Below are 24,910 nucleotides of genomic sequence, written 5' to 3' on the forward strand. Positions count from 1 at the left end.
TTGTCTTCGCATATGTTTTAGACGTACACTCATATACATTATAGTAATTTTTTAAAATTTCAAATCTTTATTAAGTGCAACAGAAATGACATACAAAATAGAAATGATGCAAAAAAATAAGCTCGACTGCCAGAAAATAAGTGATGCATGTTGATTAAAAGTACATGAATACTTTACTGAAGGTGTTTTTAGTGAAAAGTTCATCCACTTACCGTGTTTTCATGCTAAGTGTTTTCATACAATGTGTTTTATTAAAGTGTTTTCAAGCCAAAATACAGCAGGACTTGCAATAGAAGCAAATACAGTCTTTCTGTCATAACACACCATTTGTCCCAGATATCTTACTGTTCAAATGTTAATCTACTGAAAATGGCCTTGCAGAGTGAAGAAACACATGGAAAATACCAAACTGATGAAGTGTTGACAACTTATGAAACACAAAAACATATGACATCTAACAGACATTTGATCATTCGCCTGTATTGTAAAATACAGCAGGAAATGCACATGTAGCTCTATATTTGGGATTAAAGTCAATGTTTGCATAAGTAAAAATCTTAAAAAGTATTAAATATGCTTGAAAAAAAAAAACTTTATCACTCTTTAATATAATACAAATCTATGAACAAACGCCCTAAACACACCACTGATCACTCTGGACAGGAGCACTTGGATAAAACTGAACCTAATCAGAGCATCCACAACCATTAACCTCCTGGAAACAGGTACATCTCAGAGAGTGCTCAGTCAAAATATGGGCTGAAATTTGTTGAGTTTAACCTGAAATATAGAAAACACAATAAATAGCTCTTACAAGCCGGAGTAGGACAGGAGAGGGGGGGAGAGGTCACTTTGGATTACTTAAGCACAGTCAGATTACTGGCCCATGTTGACGTCTTTAAAGCCTCAGTGTGTGTTACCAGATCTGAGCCGACAGAGGGAGTGGAGTCCAACAGTGACAAACACATCAGGAAGAAATGGAATCGTTAAACTGAACCTCACTTATGGAGGAAAGTGGCCACAGTTTGTAACAGACATGAGACAACGGCCTCCTCTCCATCTATTTATTACATAAAATGGATTTTATTTGGTTGGACTCTCACCCACACACATATCCAAAAATACAGTGATGTTGGGTCAGTACTCTGAAGCTGACTCTTTTTAAAAGAGATAGGATTCCTCATCATGTTGGACCTTTGGATGCTAATTTGGAGCTGAATTAGATCTTAAGATTCATAAAACATCTTCTTTGTGACGGTAGTTCCTCCCATGACGCTCCTCTGAACCACCTCCTTGGTGATCTGACGCGTCATCATGCCGCTGGTCTCTGTGTGCTGTGTGGTCATCATCATCCCATCTGTAAGAGAGAAAACACCAAGGGTTAATGAGAAAAAACGTCTTAAGCAATGACATAATGCTGGGTTGCCACTACACACTTATCATGATCAAAACAATTTATGATATCCACAGAAAATCTGTCAAATGTTAGCTGGTTATTGTGTGTTGTGTCTGTGGAGAAAGAATCTGTAACCAATGAATATAACATTAAATTAATCATAAATACATTCTAGACAGTGTGAATATGATAAATGACTATTCTAGCTGGAAACGGCTGATTTTTAACAGAATATCTCCATAGAGGTACAGAGGAACATTTCCAGCAACCATCACTCCTGTGTTCTAATGCTACATTGTGTTAGCTAATGGTGTTGAAAGGCTGATTGATGATTAGAAAACCCTTGTGTAATTATATTAGCACATGAATAAAAGTGTGAGTTTTTATGGAAAACATAAAATTGCCTGGGTGACCCCAAACTTTTGAACAGTAGTGTATATGTACACTATCGTCAATACCGTATATCACAACACCCCAAAATGAAACTAACTCTTTTTTAATACCTGAGAAATAGGGGTCGTTGATCATGCTGTGGGACACGTTGGTTAGCGTGCTGACTTCTGTTGGCATCTGGAAAACTTCCCTCCTTGTCATGGACTGGGTGTTGTACTGAGACAAAGCACCTAGAGAAGGCAGGGAAGGACAGATATGCAATTATTAGTCTACTGAAATGTACTAAAAGGCAAAAAAAATCTAAGAAAGTGATTGTGATGCTAGTATGGCACACTGAATAATCCTGAAATATGAGTAAAAGGTCTACAGGTGAGAGTATTTTCAGTCATTGAATGATATGAGACAGGAAATCTCAGCAGATTGTCATCAACTTTCCAATGGTAGTTGTGATTTACTAAGCTTTATAATTTAACAGTCATGTGACTAAACTATTATGAATAATAGCTGCTTAATTTTTGGTTCCCAGTCGATCAATCCTTCGCTTTGAAGCAGCTCCTTAACCTTTAAATACCAATCTTCAGTCAAATTCTCAGGTATTTACACAGGATTTTAAAATCTATAGGCCTGACCCTCGTGACATTTTAACATTCATGGTCCCCAAAGGAACTATTAACTTTTCTCTAGTAGCAACTTTTAAATTTAGGGAACATATTTATGCCCTACATAATTAGACTGTAAAATTTCAGCACTCAGGCTTTGCTCTATTATACCCTCAGGCCAAAACTCTCTGTATAGAAGACGTCCTAGAATCTAAAGGTATGTTGTCATTAACATTCATGCTGCTCGTAGGAGAAACTAACTTGTTTTAGTTCACTTCTCCAGTGTCATCCTTAGGACAATTTATAATTATGTATCTTCAGTCCTAATACGACAGAAAATAAAGCAAAATCCTGGATATGATCTTGGTTCTATGACAGATGTTGCAAAGCATTTCAGTCTCTATTAGAATTTTTTATTCAAAATAATCAGTAGGTTCAGTCTTACTTCCATCCTGAGACTCGATGGTGATGATGCCCTCCCTCTCTGGACCGAAGCCCTGTGTGGTTCGAGCCTGGACCTTAAACTTGTAGGGAACATTCTCAGTCAGGTTTGGAACAGTCAGGCTGGTCTCAGTGCTGTCGCCGTTCACCTGGAAGGATCGCACATCTCCTGGAAGACACAAGAAACAGACGTTTCACAACAAAAACTAACAGCTTCATGGGGCCTGGAAGAAGCACCAATCACATATAAAAGTATTTTTTCATTTAGGAAAGCCTCACCTCCACCATGCAGCTGTTCACAGGTGACCACGTAGCCCAGGATGTCTCCGTTGGGTTTGCGAGGTTTCTCCCAGCTGAGCTGCAGAGAATCAGGGCTCAGAGCCGTGAACACAAGAGGGCCTGGAGCACTGGGAGTGCTCAGAGTGAACGGCGAGCCTGGAGGAAGACGAGACAGAAAACAGAATGAACAAAAGCAAGCGTCTTCTGGATAAAAACAGAATCATTGTGTCTGTGGGTTGATTCAGTAAAGAGCAGGATCAGCACCTGGCATGGGGCTGAGGGGGCTCTTTGGGTCGACAGCGGACTCAATGGTGATGACTCCCTCTCGTTCTGGACCCCAGCCCTCCTGGCTCTGAGCCTTCACCTTAAACAGGTAGGAGTGGTTGGGCAGCAGGTCCTGGATGATCACAGAGTTCTCTGCTGGGTTGGTTACGTTAACACGCTTCATCTCAGCTACAGGAAAAAGGAGGTCACTCAGCATCATTATTTGAAACATGGGGACAGCGTGGATGCAACTGGCACGACTAAATCTTTGCAATTACCTCCATTGAGCAGCTGGTAGAGGACACAGTAGCCCAGGATGTCTTTCTCACAGTGGGGCTCCTGCCAGCTGACTTTGAGAGCAGTCGGTCCCAGAGCAGAAAACACCAGTCTGCTGGGCGTGTCCGGGACACCGGGAGAGAGCCGGGCATCTGACGGACGACACACAGGATGTGAGTGACAAAGAGACAGAATAAGACAGGTTTAGACTGAAATAAAAGAACTGAACAAACAGTACTTTTACAGCATTTTCCAAGACATGTTCTAGGCAGCAAAATCCTAATTGAGTCCCGTTGTCTCACAAGTAATTTATGTCCATTAATGTCACTGTGAGGTTGAAAGCAATGAGCAGAGACAGTGTTCATTTTCTGTCCATTACATTGTCCTTATTTCATAATGCAGTGTCTAGTAGAGACTTATTTTTAAGCAGGTCTGTCACGAAATGCCATTTTCACTACACAAATATTGTGACCCAAAAAATTCATGATGAAAATACTGCAATGCTAATAGAATTTTAAAGAAAATGCTGTCGGTCAAATTCATCTTTAACTTCGCTTACCGAGAATGTTACCACTTTTTGGACAAATAAAATAAGAACTCTTGACAGTAAAAATTGAGAAATGCCCTCAATGGTCTTGCAAGATTTAAATAAAGGTAAGAAAAAAGAACTATATTCAAAATGAAAGTGTTGAGAGAGTCTTTAACAGTTACTGTAACGTATGCTGTGTTGATGCTGACATGTCAACCAGATTGTTACTGGATTATTCCTGATATTATCAAGTGTATTATTAACATGATATCAATATTTCGTCTTTTAAATGTCATGGTTATTATCTATACCAGTACATCATGATGTCCCTAACGTGAAAACTTTTTGTTGATGGTTTATCCAATTATCCTTGGATTTTTGGGAAATCTGTAAAGCAAAAATACATTTTTTGGACACGTGACAACAGAAAAAACAGGACTGATAAATGCTAGACTCATAAAGCTGCTATGGCAAAGAGGTTAGCAAACAGTTGCATATTTGCACAGATGTGTAACAGCAGAGCAACAGTGGCATTCATTTGGAGTGTCATTTGTTGACAGCGTAGCATTCAAATGCACTGCTTTTCATTAACCCACTCAGACAAACACGGTCTCTACAACCTTTGAATTATCAGACTTTCTGACAAAACAGAAAACATAACACACTTTTTAAACGATGGCTGCCATTAATGAAAAACATAAGGGTTTGTAGTTGCTAAAACAGAGAGGGAGACAAAGTATCAGAGAAGCAGCAATGAAGATGGCTGCAGAGGGCTGCGTTACACTCAGCAAACATCCAGTGCCTTCATGCTAGTTTGCTGCAGACTTACCTTGGAGCACCCTGTCCAGATTATACAAAGCTTCATGGATGTCTGAAGACTGGGTCCTGGCCCTCGAACCCTGAGACAGGCTGTAGCTGAACCGGCTCTGAGAGGTGCTCTGCATCCCAGCGTAGCCGAACCCACCTGATGGCGCATTGAGCAGAGGGGCCAAAGGAGGAGGACGGGATGAAAAAGAGGAGAGCAAAATAAAATGAAGGAAGTACCACAACAGGACGGGGAGGAGGGCAGGCAGGGAGTGAAGTAATAAAGGTAAAATATAATAAATAGAGGAAACGGGGAGGGAGGGAGAAACAGCGATAGTCAGCATAGCTCCTGCAAAGTGTGGCTGGATAAGCCTGCTGTGCAGCCAACAGCCCCAACCCTGCTAACAGATGTCCAAGGCCTCATGCACCTGCACACTTTACCTGCCCAGGCATCATAAATATAGGTCTCCAGAGTAAAAACGTGTGGCCAGAAAGATAGAAATAATTCCTGCTACATCCTCTGTGAAATAAAGTCTAACCTTTGATTGAAACATACCTAGATCTGGGAACTTGCTTGGCATATCTCCCATGACAATAGAGTCACGGATATTTTCATCTGTGTAACCTCTGTTCTCTGAACGCTCCCTCATGATGACCTCAGATGTGTGAACCCCTCCTCCGATTATGTCCTGTCTGCGAGAGCCTCCTACATGAAGATAGAAAGACAAAGATGTGAAGTAGTTTGACATTTTGTCAATATTTTTCTCAGCGCAGTTGCTGGTGTCCACCCTACCTGGTCCGGACATGTAGGTGGTGGTTGTTTCCGTGGTGAAGGAGCTGCCTCCCCCTCTGTAGTTTGAGCTCAGAGTGGACACTGGTGACGATGATGCTGACAAGTTGCGTGTCGTTGAACCTCCTGGGAAAAGGAAGTTTTGGTCCCACTTCCCGTTCATCATGTAATCTGTAAAACGCCACAGTGAGAGCCATGACTGTCAGTAGACGCGAACAAATGTAGCAGTTAGAATTCATTTATTGTTATCCTGAAAAGAGCAACACAGTGCCAAGATGACATGAAGCACCGGAAACCAGCCGCAGACAACCTACAGAGGGACAGCAATGGTAGCTTCAGACATTTTCAGTCCTCATAATATCATCTACAGGTTACACTGTTGAACAAATGTTTGCCATCTACAAGCAAGAAAATATTTTGTGTCAACTGTGCCACCTGCAGGCAAAGAGCGTTACAACCATCCAAAAATGAATGTTAATCCAGTTGAGATTTTCTGTCTGGCAAAGGATTTTGTATAAAATGACAAAATCACTTGAGCCACACCTCTTGCATAGACTGACATGCAGCTGCAACACAAATTTCCTACATGTGGGGCAAAAGACAATATGTAGGTTTATAATTTAATTTTTTTTTTTTAAATTAAGTTAGAAACATCAACATGTCTTCATCTGCAGATCTCAAGTAGGATGGTGCTACTTTGACAGGTGACACGTGTCTACTACTGGCCGAACAGCTCCCCCTTGTGAGTAAATGTGAATAGGTGAGTTTCTACAGACCAGTTTCATGAGGTGCTTCACATCTAAAAAAGGCACTTTTGAAGATGAAAGTAAAAACAGCTGAAAAACAAGATATCATTGCTGAAACTGTCCTGCAGAAATGACACTGTAATTTATTAGGGACCCATTATTTCCACACTGCTGCAGAGTCCTTAAGCCTTTAACGCGACTGCAAGCTGATCCAGATCACCGCCTCCCCAGTGGGTTGTAGAGAGAAGAGACAGAGACAGGCACCTGGAAAAGCCTGCCCCCCATCATCAACTGGAGGTGGGGCAGTTGATGCCAGAGCTCCTCTCTGGGTAGTTGGCGGGAAGGTAGGAATAGGTGCCAACTAGGGGCAAATGGACAAGGACTGAAGCCCGAAAATGAATGAGTTGACAAATGATAATATTTCTGAGCGGATCACATCACGAAGGCAGAAAGAAACGCTATTGCCTTGCTGGGGACATGACTGGCCGTGCATAACAGCTGACATGCTATCTGCCTGACTGTCTATCCGTAGGTTTGATGGAGAGGTCTTCACCTGGCAAGGGTGTTTGGGTGCGGCTGGGGCAGGGGGCCTCATCTGAACTCGCCTCTGTATCTGTGCTGAGCCGATGGGGGATGACCTCCACTCGCTTTTTCCAGGACACCTTACGGAGATCCAGGTTGGACCCCACCAACTTGACATATTTCCAGCCTTGATTTTGCAGTCAAAGGGGAGAAGCAAGCAGGCGAAGGATAGATTTGTAGGGAAGAAGTGTTTGTTTCACTATACATTACTGTCATAATTACATTCCAAGGCAAAAAGAAACTTTAAGACTGCCTTCCGGAGAGAGCTAAGAACACAGCGGCCACAAAAAGCAGGACTGACAGCAGATTTGATGAGGGAAGATCTTGTGGTTAGTGATCGTAAAACACATCTACTGCATATATGTGGGGATGCATTGGAAGCAGATTTTTGCTGCTGCCTGGCCGGGGTGTTGCCTGCAGGAAAAATGCCAGACGGAAGCGATAAAAGAAACGCAGAGGCATGAGTATGGCGTCATTTCTGAGTATCAAAGCTCTTCCAGCTTTTCCCTTAGTGTCAGCGATGACAGTGGGGGAAAGTATTACTGACAACATTTCAGGCATTTTATATAGAAAACCTGAAAAATAAGAATGAGCCAGGACAAAAGGAGAAGACATTTTACATATTGAGCCGATCAAGTTGGATGATTTTCTGCAGCACAGATCTAACCAACATGTCACAGTCCCCTCCCTGAACCTCTGACGGAGCTATGACACCACAGTTATGCTGCATATAAACACATGGGCTACAAAAACAAACTAAGATGCCCTGAAAATAGGGACTGAAATAATTGGGTCCACGTTACAGTAATAGCTCACTCTCCAAGTCTGGCAGTCACATGCATGTTTCCATAGCCAAAAATGCATCAGAACAGAGGAGTAGCACAACAAGTTTACACTGTCAACTGTTATGAGAAGCTTGTCGATTTGCCTCTTGGTACCCACCATCACCAGAGACACTGGGTGTCTTGGAGCCTGCAGGTGTCTTCAGCACATCATCGCTGTACATCAGGTAGCCGTCATACTCATCTCCTGCCTCATTGTCTACAATAGGGATGTCTGGAATGATGGGAACTATGGACAAAAAGAGAGAGAAATAAATCTCTGCAGGAAGACAAGAGCTCAGCAGATTAACAGTAAGTGCTCCAGTAATGTGTTCATCACAGACTTACTAGACAGAGGTCTGGTAGGCTGCGATGCCAAGTTGATGCTAGCATCCCTGAAGGGGCCCCAGCCTACACTGTTCTTGGCACGGACCTTGTATTGGTAGGTTTGGGCATCCTTGAGGTTCTCAATCAACAGCATTCGTTTCTTCGGGTTGTCAATCTTCACTTTCTTAGCTGCTCCCACTGGCTCTGTGTGAGGAAAAGAGTGTTAGGATATGATGAAAATTATATGATGCAACCATGTGTAGAATATTTCCATTTTTAGGTGGTTCTCTTACTCAGGTCATCATCAATGGGTGTGTAGATGACCTCATAAGCTGTAATGTTGCCATTGGTCTCTGCAGGCTCTGCCCAGCTGAGCTGAGTGACAGTTGGACTGATGACGTTAAAGGCAAGACGACCAGGTTCACCAGGCACTGCAGGAAAAAATAGCAGGAGCTGTTTGCAAGTTCAGACTAGTTAGGTAAACATTTACCGGTTGTTGCCCGCAAAATCGTTCCTATACAGAGATTAGCTGCTGAATATTTACATCTAGTAACTGCAAGGTGTGACTGTTGTGTAGCTAACTGAACAGTTAATCTAACATGGTTGTGGTGTGCAACAGGTGTGAGCATTAACTTTCATGAGTCAGTGCACCACGTTTCTATAGTATGTCTGTTTCTGTAGTTAATTGCTTTAGATATAGCAGTGCTACAGCTGTTTCCTAAAAGCTGATTCACACAATATTAACCTAAGAACCTAAAAAGGACTCTATACAAAACTTAGTAGAGGATTACTCTTCCATTCTAATCCAGTATAGTTGTAGTATTTGCTTTAAACTGTAATTTAATAGATTCAAAATAATTACCATCCTCTAGTGTTTGACAGGAAACAATGTCAGTATCATAGCCATCTCCCATTACATTGTAGCCACACACTCGCATCTCATAGTCACAATAGGGGTACAGATTCGTTAAGTTGGCTTGAGGGGTCTTTACATCTAAGACCTGGGCATCTTTCTCTTGGTCACCATAGATCCAATACTTCACCTAAAACATACAGCCAAACAAATGTATTTGAGTATTTGAGATATACAGTAAAATGTAGATGTTAGGAATCAACTACAGTGGAATAGCAGTGATCATGTAAATCTTATGTACCTTGTACCCCATGGGGTTACCAGGTAATGGGTCCCAGTTGAGGTGGATGTTTTTGGGTCCAGTTGCTTTGGCTTGAAGGTTTTCGGGGGAGGGAAGGTGACCGCCAGGGGAGGTGCACTTCTGGTTTATGTAGCCCTTCTGTGTCAGCTGTGCAAATTCTGGAGATCTTGGACCTGCAGGAAGCGTAGGAAGTTAGAGGAAACAAACAAACCAGATCTCTGTTTAGGAATGACCCCTTCAAAACTCCGCTTAACACCATTAAGTTGAATCTTTACTTCAAACTTGCGTTGGAATTAAAGATTAATTTAAAGTCTCCTCACTAGCGTCTCACCGTTATCTGTGACCTTGACAAGAGTGGTTTTTCTCTCTCCAACTGAAGCATTGCTGCTCGGATCAAACAGCTCCAGTTGAAATTCTCCTGGCTGATTCAGGCCAGGGTAGGCTTTGGGGTCGATCACTATGTCCTTCTTTGTGTCTCTCGGAGCAAACTTCAGAGTGCCAGATGGCTGGCCCTTCTTGGCACGCCATTTCACTGTGGTAGGACTGTCCTGGTTACCAGTGCGGACCACAGGGATGGTAAAGGTTGGATCTGATGTGGTGAAACTCTGGACGCCATTCTTGAACATCATCACACTGGGATCTGGATAATGAAAGATGATGTGCGAAATAGAAATGCAACCTTAGCTCACAATGCTTTGCCTGGGAGCAAGATGGGAAAACATACTAAATCCAAACACGTCTGCATTTATTCACCTGGCAGGTCTGTGATTGTGACAGTGGTTCTTGGGTAGCGTCCCAGCTTGGCCCCTTGCCGTGGGTTGCTGAGATCCATGACAAACTGCTTGACCTGTTTGTCTTCCAAAAGGCCATCTCCCTCTCCCAGCTCCAGCAGACGGACAGGAACTAACTTCTGGGTCTCACCAGGACCGTAGGCCAGGTCTCCTTCTACAGTCACATAGTCCTAAGACACATAGAAGATAGTGACGTTGTTAAACTGCTCACCTTTATCACAGTAACTGGTCAATGCAAACTGGCTATAGCCTCTGAAGTTTGTTCACTTGCCTGTCCCATTTGAATCAGAAACATCTGGAAACATGTTATCATACTTCAGGACCAAGTATTTTAAAAATCCAAATAAATTATGGGAGGTAACCCAAAATGTCTTTATAGGTAAAAAGCTACCAAACAAAATGTAAATATATGGCAAAACATCAGTACACAGTACTCTGCTCACCTTCTTATCCTTGGCTGTCAGATCCCGTGTACGGTAGCTGACTTGTGTGCGTCCATCCTCAATGATCTCTCTGCTGATTGGGATGTTGGCGACTCCATCCTGCCTGCTGTAGCTGTAAGCCGGCTGGAGGAAGGAGAAGACACTGGAAGCTGGGAAGAAGAGAGGGGAGAATCAGTCAGTGAGATCCATGAAAGATTATACAGCTTTTATTAGGTCAAGTCACAGGGATTCTAAAGAACTGGAAGTCTAATTTTCTTTGATTTAAATGGTTTACATGTAGAATTAAATTGGTTTTAAGTTAACACTTAGAATTCCAGAGACTTCTCACCATGCTCTTTGATGATGGTGATGTTAACGAAACGTTTTCCAATCTCTGCAATGCCTAGCGGCACATCTTTGGCCTCCACCTGCAGCTGCTTCTTGTCATCATCTTCATCCTTGACAAAGAGTGGCACATGAACATCTACTGACTCCACACCTTCTTGGAATTCTATGGCTCCTGCAGCCTCTGCAGAGGAAGAGCAGACAAAAGTTTAGGCGGGAAATATGACAGTGAACAGCTCGACTTTGTAACAAACTAAAGAATCATCATTTCATCCACACACAAATAGCTACCTCTGTCTGTGGCCACAGTGTAATAGCCTGGCACCACTTTGAGGTCACGGAAGTTTCCAGACTGGACATTCTTCTCAGTGAGTTTGACAATATCTGGGTAGCTGCTGCGAGGAGCAGACAAGACGGTGTCCATGATGGTAAAGTCCTGCCTGAAGAGTACAGGAGGATTAGAAAAGTTAGACATGCATGATCTTGAGATCTTTAAGAAGACCAAAAAACTGGTGCTGATGGAAATGTTATGTATCAATCTGACCGTTACCTTTTTCCGGCATTTCTCTGCATTCTGCAAGAACCAAAAACATTATTATATTAATTTGCGAGAGAACAGACATTTCGATTCCACTTTTGATATTGAGGATGAAGAAAACCGTATCTCACAACTACAACATCTCCATGCAGCGCAAAAAAAAACAGGTCTGTTAAAAATGATGTTACTATGCATCTACACGGTGCTATCAAGAAGTTCTGAGTCTGTGCCTAAAAAAACAACAACTGATCGAAATGCATGATTCAAAGTATTGCTTGTGCAGCAATCCACTGATCCCAGTGCTACTGCCATGTTTAAAAACACTTTCTGGAAGACCTATTCTGATCTTTTGCATATATACACTTGCAAATTCAAATCAAATCAAATTTACCACAGACCTTAAACTTGCAGAGAGTAAAAATCCTATTCTGTGTCAACTAACACGTTCTTCATGTCAAGGATCGTCACTGGGTCTCAAGATATGACCCAGAGCAGAGTCCAAGATTGAAAAAGGAGCGTCAGGCCACAGGGCAATCAAAAATATGTGCGTTGTTTTCTTCAACATTCACAGGATTACAAGTCAGACTGTCAACATCCAGTCCTACTGTAACATCCTGGCCTGAACTGCAGCCTGTGTCACTGGGACAAGCTCATGGTGCACTGAAAACATAAATTTGGATATGCTAACGGAACAGAACTTCCACAGAGTATTCCAGTTGTGGTAGGAGTGCTGGGAATGATGTATCATTTCAAAAGAGGGAATTAAAGTGGATAGCAAGCAAATTAAAATCTGGTATAGTTTTTGCTTTTCATAGGTGCGAACTCTCAACCTCTTCAATGTAACATTTAGTGATCTTACCTGAATGAGGTCTTTTGCACCTTCTGTGCCCCAGGAATCTGCTTGTACACCTCATTTAGCTGTAGGGAAGAACAAACACGGTCCTCATTGGTACAATCATCACTCATTTATTTAGAAATGCGCCCACCGACAAACAAAAATACACTCACATTATCAGCCACATCCTTGCGGAGTTGTTCAGAGTCTCTGGATTCAGGGCGAGACAGGTTCTCAGAGAACAGCCTGTTTAGTCGGAGGGAAACCGGGTACTGGACTACAAATGATGAAAGAGAAAACATGTTAAAAAAAAAAAAAAAAAGTTGCAGCTTCCATAATTAACATGACAAAACTTTGTCCCCGCTGGGTTATACCAAAAGTCCACTTTGCTTTACAAAGACTTAAGTATCAACTCACTGGTCTCCTTGGGGTTAGGCTTCATCAGAACCTGGGGGTGATTGGGTGCACGGTGCACATTATCTGTGACCTTCCAGCGAACCACATCAGTTCCTTTGGGTGGCCCAGTCCTCACCATTGGTGTATCCAGATGGTCTGAGGTGAGCAGAGACTGACGGAGCAAATACTCATCTTCCTTGAAGCCTACCATACGACCTGGAGAAAACAACACAAAGTGACTCACTTTCAACATGGTGGCAGGACGATGGATTTAAAGCAACACTGACATGTATAATATGACAATTGTCTTACCTCTCCGACAGCAAGGCAGCAGGGCAAGACAGCTCTGTGTCAAGAAAAGATAGAAGAAATTACTTCAACTGTGACTTGGAAATATCATACATCATTTAAAGGTCCAAATGTGAGTGTTTATACCTGACAGCAGGATTTGCAGCAGGCACAGTATTTCCAGCAGCAGAGCAGCAGAAGTCCCAACAGCAACAAGAGGAACAAGAGGAGCGGCAGCAACCACAGGAGACTAGCAGGGGGACAATCTGAAGGGTCATCACAAAAAGTAGAGGTAGAAAAACAGTGATGACACAAAGCACTGCTGCTAGACATTTTACTACAACATATTAAGAGTCACATCACACCTGCTCAGAAGTCACTGCACTGGTTTCATTGGAAATTCCAGTGGTGTCTAGCCATTTACATAGTATTGATTTTATGCATCCCGCTTCTAAGACATCTGTCAATGAATGTCTGCCTCCACCTCAATAAAATGGAGGTGAAAGGATTTCTTTTTTTTTTGGTAGTCCTCAAAACTTGAAAAAGCAGCCATTTCTGACACTCAAAATCAAAGATGGTACTACAAAGTGTACCAAGTGGGCAACTGCTCCAAGGCAATAGACTTCAAGGGGACAAAAAACACTCAAGGTTCTCTGCATGTCAATGTTGTTTGGTAGGATAAAGCCATAGGAATAAACTGTATGAATTAAATAGGGATCAAACAGCCATAATCACATTTTCTTTGCCGTTTGGCTGAACCAACCCTATAGATCCTGATACAAATCTTAAGTATCTATGACCATGTCCCTAGCTATATAAATGGTGTGATGCAAAGACATGTGCAAGCTAAGATATCTTTTACTATTCTGAAAGTTAAGCTGGTTTTCTTATAGCCACTGAAAACTTGATTTTACTTCTTAAATAATTCTCCATGCCTTTGTGTATTCATACATAAATAATTAACAGTTAAAGTCTACCATAACTCATTTATTAAGAGTTTAACACTTTACTCTTCAAACTACCACAAAAATCACACATACCAAGAAGCCGTAAAGTTTAACCATTGAACACTACATTTCATTTCGGAAAAAATGTCTTTAAAAAGACAAAATCACATCGGAAAGTGTGATAACAAATCATCCAAATCTTGTTGACACACAAGCACAGAGCATTTGCGTTGCATATACAACCTCCAACTCACCTTTCTTTTCAAGCACCTGAACCTCCAAGTCTTTAACCGTCGGATCTTTAGGGTTTTCCACAGTGTAGTGAAATGTACAGTCATCATCCTCATCACGGAAACTACATGAATCCATCACTTGTTCCTCTGAAAACACATACATGGACACACATATATGTATTTAGTGTATTTAGACATTGCTGCCAAAGTGTCATTGTGACTTCCTGAGTGTATCTGGATAATTATTTATTCAAAGTACTGAATGACAAACAGATGCAATCATTTTACCCCATTTGGATGTGCTTACTTTCTTTTAGTTCATCTACCAGGACAATTTTGAAGGGGCACTTTTCACACTCTTCTTTTTCCTTCTTTTGCCCCGTCTTCCAGGCTTGACACTGGACACAACTTCTCGTAGCCTCACACACACCTAACTGGGCCTGGACAGGACACAAACACACCAAAAGAAGTTCAGGCAACAGTACACAGACATGCATAACAAGGCTAAAAATCTAAAAGCAAACTAGTGTGCTCACTGATGTATACTGTGGCACATATACACATATTAATACAACCACACACCTGGAAGTTTGGCTCACAGGTTGAAGTCATCTCGATACCAGAGTCTGGACATTCACAACGGCCGCACACACATTTACCTCGTCCGTTGCAGACACCCTGGCACACATAAAGACATTGTCAGACAATCTAGACCTGTATGTTAGGTGACATGATAATCTAATTATAATACAAATATATCTAGCTCTACTCACCCCCTTGGCATCTAGACAGGTCTGGTTGCTCTTGGGACACTCACAGGCATTGCCCTCCCAGCCCTCAGTACACGCACACTGACCCATAATGCAAGAACCACGGTCTGAAAGGGAAATAAAAAATTATTTAACAGTTTGATTGTAGAGGTAACATTGTATATTGATATAGATATATCGCAATTTGCCGTACCATTGCAGAGGAAGCCTCCATATCTATTACACTGGGTCTTGTCGTACTGACAGTAGGGACCTTCAAACTGATCTGGATTATAGCACACACAGGTTCCACACTCCAGACAGTCTCCACGGCCTGAACAAGGCTCCGATATACCTGGAGCTGTGCACTGGTTAGCGCCCAGAGCTGAAGCACTTGCTGAGCAGTTACAGAAGGTACTCAACCTGAAGGAGAGACGTTGACAGAACAAAAAGATCTTAGCAAATCCAAAGACCTGAAACTGTCCAACACGAGGTGCCATAATCCACATATTTTTTAAATTATTCTCTTTTAAGGATTAATGAAAAGTCTCACCAGCCGTCATAGCACTGACACTTCCCACACACCAGGTCTCCGTTGCCGTGACATCTGGCTGCTTTAGTGATAGGAGTCTGGAGGAAAGATGAGAAAGACATTTTTCAATTAGCTAATTTACATTAAGCTGACTTCAACTTTCCTTTTTGTGCAGTGTGGTGTCAATCTGTGTGTCCAACCTTCTCACAGTCGCAGGTCGGACACAAAACCGAGGCCTTCACGTTAACGGCAGCGTTAAAGGTTGTAGGTTTGACTCTCATTGTCCCTTCTTTTTCATCTGGATCCATCTGACAGACAGGCTCTTCATCGATCATTCGCTGGGCTTTGAGCCGCATCTTGAACTTGCCCTGGAATCACACACACACAGACGTTCATGTTTCCATCACTTCAGAAGACATTACACTGACTTATCCTATCCCTAACCACAACTTGCCCAACCCTAGCTCTTATCCTAGCCTTATCCAAGTCCTCATCCTAAAACGTATTGATTTCCTTTAGGGCGACTTGCTTTCAGCCTCTAAAAATGAAAAAAAAAAAGTTGTGGCAATATTGGACTAAATCTAAAGTGTCCGTAAAACCTGATTTTATTTATTCTGTTTCACTTGACGAAAATGTGTGCAAAGTAATTTTTTATTTGAGGCACCAAAACAGAGTTATCCTGACACAAACTACAATTTTGGTGGCAGACCGAAGACCTGTCCGCTTTGGAAGCAACATTACTGGATTTGTTTCCATCTTGTTTTGCCACCTACAATCGCTCCAGGCTTGAAATCAAAGGCCCCATATTCTGCAACTCGTCCACTGGTGGACAAGAACTGAGCCTCGAAAGCCTTAGGTCTCTCCTCTGCACGGATGCTCATCTTAGAACGGATATTCTGAAAGGACATATGAGAACATCAGCAAAACAAGTTTCGCTCACAGCCATTTGACTGAATCAAAGTGCAAACAACTGTAAGCTTTTACCTCAAAGGCAGTCTCCATGACCTGTAGGATATTGGAGGAGTCTTCTTGCAGTAGACCAACTTCAGCAATGGGGAAATATTCTTCGAGTTTCTGCACACAGAGGCACACACAATACAAAACATCAAAGTGATGACCTACACCACATTTCATAACCATAATGAACAACTAAAGATCACCAACCATGTAGTATGTGTAGGAGTGGTTAGTGACAGCGAAGATGGGGATGATGTTGTGTTTTCCCAGCAGACGGATCAGTGTGGGAATTGAGGGGTAGTCCTGATTTATATCCTCTGTGTAGCTGTCATTTTCATCCAAATGGCATTTCTCGTCGTTGCGCGGTAAAATGCCCGACAGCACATTAGCACCGTCAGACTCGTAATGAAAGGCTGACTCAGTGGAGAAAACCAGGAGATGGGTGCTGTGTTGACGCCAACCGATCTGATCCTGGAAGCAGCATACAAATATAATGGGAGCAGAAGATATAGAGGTTAGTAGAAAACAAGGATATGTAGGGAAAAGACACTAAATGATGCAACTTTTGCTAAAAAAAAAAAAAAAAAAAGGAAACTTTAGATTTAAAGTGACATTTATCCCACTGCAAAGGGTCAAGGCAGCGGTACATAAGGGATACTGTTTGTCTGGATTTTTTTGTTTGTTTACAAGCTGAATTTCATGAAACTAAGTAGAGAATGGGAACATGACCAGGGAGAACTCATTAATATTGATGCGAATTTAGATTACATTTTTTAAAACTTTGAGATAGGGACATCGGTGGTTGAAAGCTTCTCTTGAGTTCCCTTAATTCTACATATCTTAAAACTGTAATGCCAACATTTTGTACACTTGGGGCAGCAAAAACAAATCTGTGAATGTAACACTGATGTAGCACAACATTTAAGGTTGTGAAAGTGAACTTGACAACAACAGTTGCGCTTCTACACAATAAACAGGTAGCAAAGTTGGCATCCCTCTGGAGTTGTGTTTGGGTCCAAGTGTTGAGCCTAAGTCCTGTGTTCACATTCTTTTAGCTCTGTTTTTGGTCTCACTCACTTTAATGACAAACAAAAGCTTGTTGGCAGCTAAAAGCTCCACAGTGTTCACCAGCTAGTCACCACCATTGTCTTTTTGGTGCTGAGAGGGTATTGTGCAACCAGCTTTTAGAGGCTATAGTAACTTAATGTGTCTAAAAATAATGTCAAGAATGCATTAAGGATCAACTTAAACATTAAAGTTGCAGGTTGGAAATCCAAAACATTGAGCCAAAAGGTGGTAAAAAGGCTCTAATTTTTTGTGTGTTCATCACACAACATTAGCATTTATTTGTTATTCTGTTTATATCCAGTTGAAAGTCAAATAATCATGAAGATTATGAGAGTAGTGACCCCAAACATTAAAGCTGCAGACTATTAAACCAAAACAATTTGCTAAACAACGTTAAATCTATGTAGCCGTCTCTATGTAGCTGAGGGGCAATGAGCTATGAGCAACAGGATCATATTGTGTCATTGTGTCAGCAGCTTTAAAGACAATTTAGCTGAAAGGGACATTGATTTGACTACAAGTCCCCAAGTAAGCAATATTTTTCTGAAGTTAGCTACCTTTAGCTAAGCATGGTCATATCAAACCAAGAAAACCTATCTACTCTAAGTACTATGTACTGAAATACCTAGGAATACAACATTTTATTTGTATTAAGTAATTATATATGTAATAGATGATGTATTTACCTTGTCTTTCTAAAAGAACATAGTATTATTACATTATTCTATTCATAATTGATACAGAATTTAAAGGGCAGTCTGGTTCTAGCCTCTTTCTTAAGAGAAATATGGGTGATTTTTAGACTCAAGATTTAAACTCACAAGTGCTGTGGACTCAAGTCTATTTTGTCACCCAAATTTAGGCAAAAAATCTGTTCTGTGTTTGTACTAACCGTACACACTGCAGCCTGTAATATGGCATCAAACCCTCCTTCAGGAGCATCCAGGTTGCCAGATATTCTCTCTTTCTGCAGCTCACTGTTGAAGAAGTTCAAGTCTTTTGTCAGCTTGATGACATTTTTAAAAGAGAATGGAGGGTCGCTGTTGGGCCATGGCTGAGCAAGTCTGAGAAAGTTGGAGACAAGAAATTTGGACAAAACAGAAAGACTTTATAATCATGCCACTGTATGTACAGTATGTGCAAAGATTTCTTCACTATCACTTGTTCTCTCTTACTTTATGGGTCTCATGTCAGTCTGGGGCTCGATCACTTTGTCCACAAACTTTCCAAATCCAATTGTGTAATCATCTGACAGCTTCTCCACCAGTAAAGCTACAAGAAATACATGCACCATCAATATTACATTGACTGTTTACTTGACAGTCATCACAACACATCGCAGTTGTAAATATGCTCACCTAGTTCTTTGCCCATTCTTTTCAAGTTGTCCAAATCATCAGCCATGGAGTTTGAGAAGTCCATAAGAATATAAAGATCCAGCGGGCCTTTGGTTGGAGCAAACACCTCCACATCCACCATTTTCTCCTCTCCTGGCAGAAAGGTCATGCTCATCTGCTGTGGAGACACCTGCGACTGCTGAAGCTTCATGTTGATTTGTTGGTTCTGAGGAAATAAAGAGGAAGCACAGGAAGGTTACAATCTGAAACAATTCCATAAAGTCAAGGCAAAAGAATAACAGAATGATTGGAAGAGAAATTAAATGATGAAGACTTACTTTCTCTATTTTCATACTGCTTGCAGCCGTAATGACAGCTGCAGCAGAGCAGCCATGGGCAAGTATATTCTCATACAGGTCACAGCGAGGCCCATTGAAGGTCTGAGAGAACAAGAAGTTGGATTGGTAAGCTTTGCGTTCTTGCAATGTTCATTTAACAAACCATGTTAAAGTTTTGGAAATGGAATAAAATTTATTTTTGTAAATATAATGACAAGGAATAAACCCTGTTTCAAACATCAGCACAAGGGTATATTACCACCCCACAGACTGTATGTAAAAGATGGACGCAGCCTCCTGGTCTGAAAAGTGAAGCCAACATGGAAGTGCCTTACGCCTGCATTCTTTCTAACAGCCAGCAGGGGGCGCCTCCTATGTTGCAAAAACAGATCCGATCAAATAGAAGTCTATAAGGACATGACCCAACTTCTCATTTGGTTTGTTACTTCAGTAAAAGTTTTTCTAATGTGTTTATGGTTTCAATTGCTAGCTTCATGTCTCCTTCAACACAGCACGATGTTCATATTGTAAATTATGCTCCTATTTAAAGAAAATTGACAATGAAATGAGGGGATGTTTTAGAATGTGATTGACAAGCTGCTGCCACATCTGCATGTGCAGAATTCAAGAGTACTTAGTCAGATCTACCCCTCATTAGTCACGTCCGGTTGCTAAACTCAACACTTCAAAAACAGTAATACACAAACCAATGAGTGACGTCAAAGTGGCTATGTCCATCTTTTATCTAGTTTATGTACCATCCAAGACTCAAAATGCTACTCAAGGCGTACTGACAGATTTGATCTTTTGTATTCCTACATTTTTTGGCTCTCACCTCGTCTGGGCAGTAGGCGCAGCCTTTCCCGGCCTGCAGACATTGAGAGCAGGTCTTGGCCCTGGAAGCGAAGCAGTAGTTCACTGTTGGGGCCCAGCAGAGGGAGATTGTGAAGAACAGTGTCAGGAGTCACAGAGAAGCAATAAAGTGAGAATTAAACCCATGAAGCGTAGCTAGAATACCTGCGGTAACACTTAGCACAACATCTTAGTTCCTGCTGAAATTAAACTAAGGGCTTCCTAACAGTCATACAGAAGCATAAAAGACAGATAAAATAAATAAATCTTAAGATAAATCTTTCCAATTACAAAATATGTCATGCGTCGTTGATACTGTGTAGCCAGTAATAGTCTACTGTGTGCTATAGTCACATTAGCCTACAATAGTGTGTTACCTGAGCTTTCTTAAACTTAGGGCCGCAGCCATCTATTAGTTTAATCATTACAGTTACATGTCAGTTATAGCTTTGATTGATCAATTTGTAATTTAGCTGTATATTGAAAAAAGTTCATGAGAAAACTGACTGACACTCTCCTTGAGGACCCAGGTGACATTTTGATATTTCTTGTTTTTTGTGACGGACAAAACCCCTGATTTGAATCAGACACTATTTTTTGGCTGGATTTACTGTCAGTAAAAATGATTCTGGTCTTTGTCACCTTCAGCATAACAGCAGGTCAACAGGACAGCTAGAAGCCCGAGCCCCACTGAGAGATGTAACCTCCATCTCCCCATCTCCTCCCTGCAACACAAGAACATAAGTGATCACATTTGCAAATGATCAATAATCACTGTGACAGAGTGAGAAAGAAAACTCAGACAGAGGCTGATGTGTCCTGGAGAAACCTCTGCAGACTAAGGTGTAACTCAAACCAGCTGTAATTTTGCTTGTTCGAAGCCCAGAGAAAGTGAACAAGCCCAGACACTCCCCTCACCTTCACTTCAGTTTGTGAAAACAGCTGCAAACTTCAGAGTGGTTCAAAACAGAAGGACTTTCAGAAAATAATGCTATTCCTTAAAAAACATCGACTTAATTTTTTATACGGTAATTTATACTCATGAATAGTGACCTACATAGTGTTAAAAGGGCCTGTTTGTCAGCATTACCAATAACAGGGTTTCTTTTTTGCCTCTAGTTGTTTGTCATCATGCAGACAAGTTTTGTGCTCAGGTTTTGAGGTATCCGTTGCTGAGAACATGCGTCGATGCCCCAATACAATGGAGATAAATGGAATTTCCATTTTCAATTAAAATGCTGTAAATAGATTTCATTGGAAATAACTTCTACAGCAAATATTCCCCAATCTTTTCAGTCCCCGATCTCTAAAATAACAGTGACAGAGATTTGGAATCCCCACTAATAGGCCTATCTAAACACATGTATGCATGTTGACAACATAAAAGAATACAACAGCCCAAAAACATAATACTATGTTGTGTTATTTTAACATTGGCAGGTAGCAGAATCTATCAGTCAAAGTAATATCCATATATAAACTAAAGTCCTGAGTAACATACAGTGTGTAAGAGCAGTGTATGCATTTACCTTTTCAACCACTTATGGCTAAAATATGCTATTTCTAATTGTTTTTAAATCTATTTGGATTCCTGAAAACTACCACTCTGAGAAGTGGGTATAGTCCCTTCTTATGTACACTAAGAATGAATATACAGAAAATCCAAGACTGTATCTTTAAAGACATGCTGGCATTGAATTTTAGAATGAATCTGATTTACCTCCATTCTAAGAAAAAACAAAAACAAAAATATATCACTTTGAGTGTCATTTTTTTCTAATTCTTCGGAGCCTAGTCTTAGGTGATAACATAAATGGTTAAATGAATGTGCCACTTTTATTCTCAAGTAGCTCATTTCAGGCAGAGATTTAGTGCAAAGAGCCAGTTGAGGCATGATACACTGTGATGGAGAAATCATGACAGGAAAAGACCAATGCAAGGTGGGACCTGGAAATATTCCAGGCAGCATGCTGTGCAGACTCCTCACAGTAAAACCACTTTATAATTTCATGCTGGAATCTTGGACGGAGAACAATCCGATAGATATAAAGCCGCAAAATGTGTCCTAAACGCAGGAGGTGGAGGGTGAACAAAGGACACTGTGTAGTATGAAACGTCTCAGTAATTGTCTCAGTGGGCAGATGCAATTCGAGCGCACAAAAAGATGACGATTTGTGCCCTGAAGATTTACAACTCCAAGAAGGAATTTCTCCTTCAGGCGAGAGAATGACCTGTCCGAGTTAAAAACACAGCCTGAAAACACATGGGAAAGACACCTTAGCACCTCTGTGTGAACCTGAGCTGGCTACAGGTGCGTGCATGTGTGGGAGCATAAGGTGGCATAAGGACTCACATAAATCACTGTCCAAACTGGGTAGAAACCGAACAAACCAGCTCTTATTCTTCCAACTTGGTCATCACTCACTGAACATGAGCAAAAAAGCATTTTGTATTTTGCTCCTGTTTGGAAAAAAAAATTATGACACTGACAGTAAACTAGGAGACACAAATTACAGCTTCCAGGAGACAGAAAATAGAACTGAGTCATTCATGCTGCTTTTACTGTGATGTGAATGACTCCGTGGCACAAAAAAAGAAGAGACTGTTTCCCTGAGTTTAAAGCTGTAGTTGTTTCTTTACAAACAACAACATGCCTGCCAGGTGAACATACCACCGCTGGGTGTGGGTCTGACACTGTCAGGACATCATCAGTAAGGGGTGATGGTTTTTTGTAACAGGTTTGGGGGTCTTTGGTGAAAAAACAGCTAAAGACACCTGGAAAATCTCTCAGCCTTTTCAGCTATCTCTGCATAAACACTTAAATAAGACAAAGAAAATGAATACAGCAGGTCTGCAGATGAAATGTATCTATCAGTAGATGACAGCTACTGTGCTGATAGAAGCACACGGGATTTTCTCTCCGTTCTTTGTTCTGATCTTTCACCTGTGCTGCATTGTAGTCTGTGCTTTAATGTGGGCAATCATGCAGAAAGAGCAGCCAAATTAATCATTAAAAAGAGTTCCAATGGAAAATAACCATCAAGCTATATTGAAATTTGTCCATAGCTTTGTTTTCAGTCTTGCATGCACCTCGTAAAGCATGAGGTATGATATAAAGTTACATAACACACACTTTACAGTCATCCACCTTGTTCCAATGTCAAATAAATGTGCAGCAGCAGAATAAACACTCCCTTCTGCATGGTGTACAAGAACACGTTTAAAATGAAGGGCACTGAAAACAATAGCGCTATTAGGAAATTTATGATTCTGGATACAAAGAGATTACTGATCAAACAAACCTCTTAGTGTTCTCTCGCCCAATCCAAGTCCAAAAGTCCAACAATAAATAAAAAAAAAAATAGATTTCCCCTTTTTTTGCTTTGCTTGACCCCGGAGTTTGGGAAAACTTTGTATCCACCTGTGTTGAAAAAAAACTCTTCACGTCCTCGTGTCCAAGTTCAAAGTTCCCCCCAAAGAAAGTAGATGGGCAGACGTCTTATTCTCCTCCTCTGTCTATTGTTTCTTCTTTCTTGTGCAGTCCTCTGGTCAAATATTGACTTGCTGTCCTTAAACTTCGCTCTGTCGGGTGTGTGTCTCAGAGTGTGAGAAATGAGACACAGTCGGACTCAGAGCAACTGAGTGAATATGACTGCGAGCGCTGAGACTTGATCCCTCCTTTAGCTTCTGCGCAGACACACACACAAATACAGCCCCCTCACACACACACACACACACACACACACACTCTCTTTCCTATCCAGGTGAGCAGCTCTGACGAAGAGAGTCAACTCCCTTCCGCTACCTCTATCTCTTCCCCACCCTGGTACAAGTTAAAAGCTCCACACCTCTGTGTGTCAACCCCCCCTCTCTCTCCTGCATTCCACCCCAACAGGAGTTCACCTGTGTGGGCTTGAGACTCTGGAGTCAGGCCCCTCCTTCCCAAGCTGCTGGGAGTGGCACACAGAGCAGAACACTGCCTGCAGGCTATGGGAAACAGCTTTGTGACTCGTGTTTACACAATCATGTACTCATACTTAAGGGCACATTTTCTACCTGTCAAATATTTGATTTTAACATCATGATTGCAACATGTTTGTTTTCCCTTTTCAGGGTGCAGAGTAGTTTCTTTTATTTGGTAGAGAAGGTAGGGGACCAGTATGGAGGATAATGCATTCCTGAACAGAGGACCAGCAACCCTGACGCTCAGTCCTGGTGCTCACTGTGTTTAATCGTGTTCCTACGACCTTTGACAAAGGAGCTTAGAATGTACCTACTGTCCACGGGTTTTGACTAGAGAGTGGAGAAAGTCTCAAAGTTCTAAAGTCCACATATTAAAATGTCTTATCACCATTTAGTGTCCAACAAATCATCCAACTTAGACAACAAAAGAAGTTGAATAAGTTACACCACAGCACATGTGACCATTGTTCTTGTCAGGATGACATCCTTTGAGTGCCTTTTGAGAGGTTTCCAGCCTTCCACCTTGGTTAACGTTAGGTAAAGCTGTCCGTCATGGCTAAAAAGAAACCTAACTATGCTAACTGCTGGTAGGAGGTTAAGGCACTGTTGCAATGTCAGCAGTAGTACTAGTCAGTTTGACACAGAGCAACATTAGCATTCATTTGAAACTGCATGTCCAATATTTATGGTAATTATGCGAGTGATGAGGAGTGAACCCAAACATTAAAGCAGCACACTGTAAAACCAAAACAGTGAGCTAATTACACTGAAGAGCTCTGTGTAGCTGAGAGGCACTGTAGTGGTGAAAATAATTTAGCGATCAGGTATAAGCTACCACTTGATTGGTAAAAAATATTGATTAAAGCAGGCGTAAGAAGTATGGGGCAACAGAGATCATTAAACAACCAACATTCTTGT

The 24,910-nt window shown here is 41.4% G+C and overlaps 1 protein-coding gene across 4 annotated transcripts; it reads right to left on the reverse strand.

The window, feature by feature from the left end:
- Window positions 1-44: 44 nt before the first annotated feature.
- On the reverse strand, window positions 45-23,752 carry itgb4 (integrin, beta 4). 4 transcript variants are annotated; one of them, XM_035949588.2, is made up of 43 exons: window positions 23,332-23,752; window positions 20,672-20,754; window positions 20,013-20,095; window positions 19,178-19,279; window positions 18,861-19,065; window positions 18,678-18,774; window positions 18,395-18,566; window positions 16,642-16,905; window positions 16,462-16,551; window positions 16,251-16,373; window positions 15,678-15,845; window positions 15,499-15,575; window positions 15,160-15,368; window positions 14,970-15,073; window positions 14,779-14,874; window positions 14,504-14,636; window positions 14,218-14,343; window positions 13,164-13,282; window positions 13,041-13,074; window positions 12,750-12,944; window positions 12,506-12,609; window positions 12,357-12,415; window positions 11,510-11,533; window positions 11,251-11,399; window positions 10,964-11,143; window positions 10,636-10,784; window positions 10,155-10,362; window positions 9,733-10,041; window positions 9,402-9,574; window positions 9,110-9,290; window positions 8,541-8,678; window positions 8,269-8,451; window positions 8,042-8,170; window positions 7,071-7,226; window positions 5,775-5,942; window positions 5,538-5,687; window positions 5,007-5,141; window positions 3,651-3,800; window positions 3,373-3,561; window positions 3,109-3,264; window positions 2,834-2,998; window positions 1,900-2,019; window positions 45-1,357 (listed from the first exon to the last, which is right to left on the reverse strand). In XM_035949588.2, exons 2-43 carry the CDS (start codon window positions 20,745-20,747, stop codon window positions 1,227-1,229), a joined length of 5,979 nt encoding a protein of 1,992 aa, XP_035805481.2. In that variant the 5' UTR covers window positions 20,748-20,754; window positions 23,332-23,752; the 3' UTR covers window positions 45-1,226. The 4 variants fall into 4 exon arrangements, with proteins under 4 accessions (XP_035805481.2, XP_035805482.2, XP_023129153.2 ...); XM_035949589.2 differs by lacking the exon at window positions 5,007-5,141 and having other exon boundaries at window positions 23,332-23,751; XM_023273385.3 differs by lacking the exon at window positions 7,071-7,226 and having other exon boundaries at window positions 23,332-23,750.
- Window positions 23,753-24,910: the final 1,158 nt, after the last annotated feature.

This window comes from Amphiprion ocellaris, chromosome 18 (genome assembly GCF_022539595.1).
Source record: "Amphiprion ocellaris isolate individual 3 ecotype Okinawa chromosome 18, ASM2253959v1, whole genome shotgun sequence".
NCBI lineage: Eukaryota > Metazoa > Chordata > Actinopteri > Pomacentridae > Amphiprion > Amphiprion ocellaris.

Excerpts from the sequence above, each read along its gene's own strand:
- itgb4 (XM_035949588.2), bottom strand. The coding sequence starts at position 20,747 with ATGGGGAGATGGAGGTTACATCTCTCAGTGGGGCTCGGGCTTCTAGCT. Across the intron at positions 18,567-18,677 it reads ACTGACATGAGACCCATAAA|ACTTGCTCAGCCATGGCCCA; the intron begins GTAAGAGAGAAC and ends CAACTTTCTCAG. Across the intron at positions 2,999-3,108 it reads TGAACAGCTGCATGGTGGAG|GAGATGTGCGATCCTTCCAG; the intron begins GTGAGGCTTTCC and ends TGTGTCTTCCAG.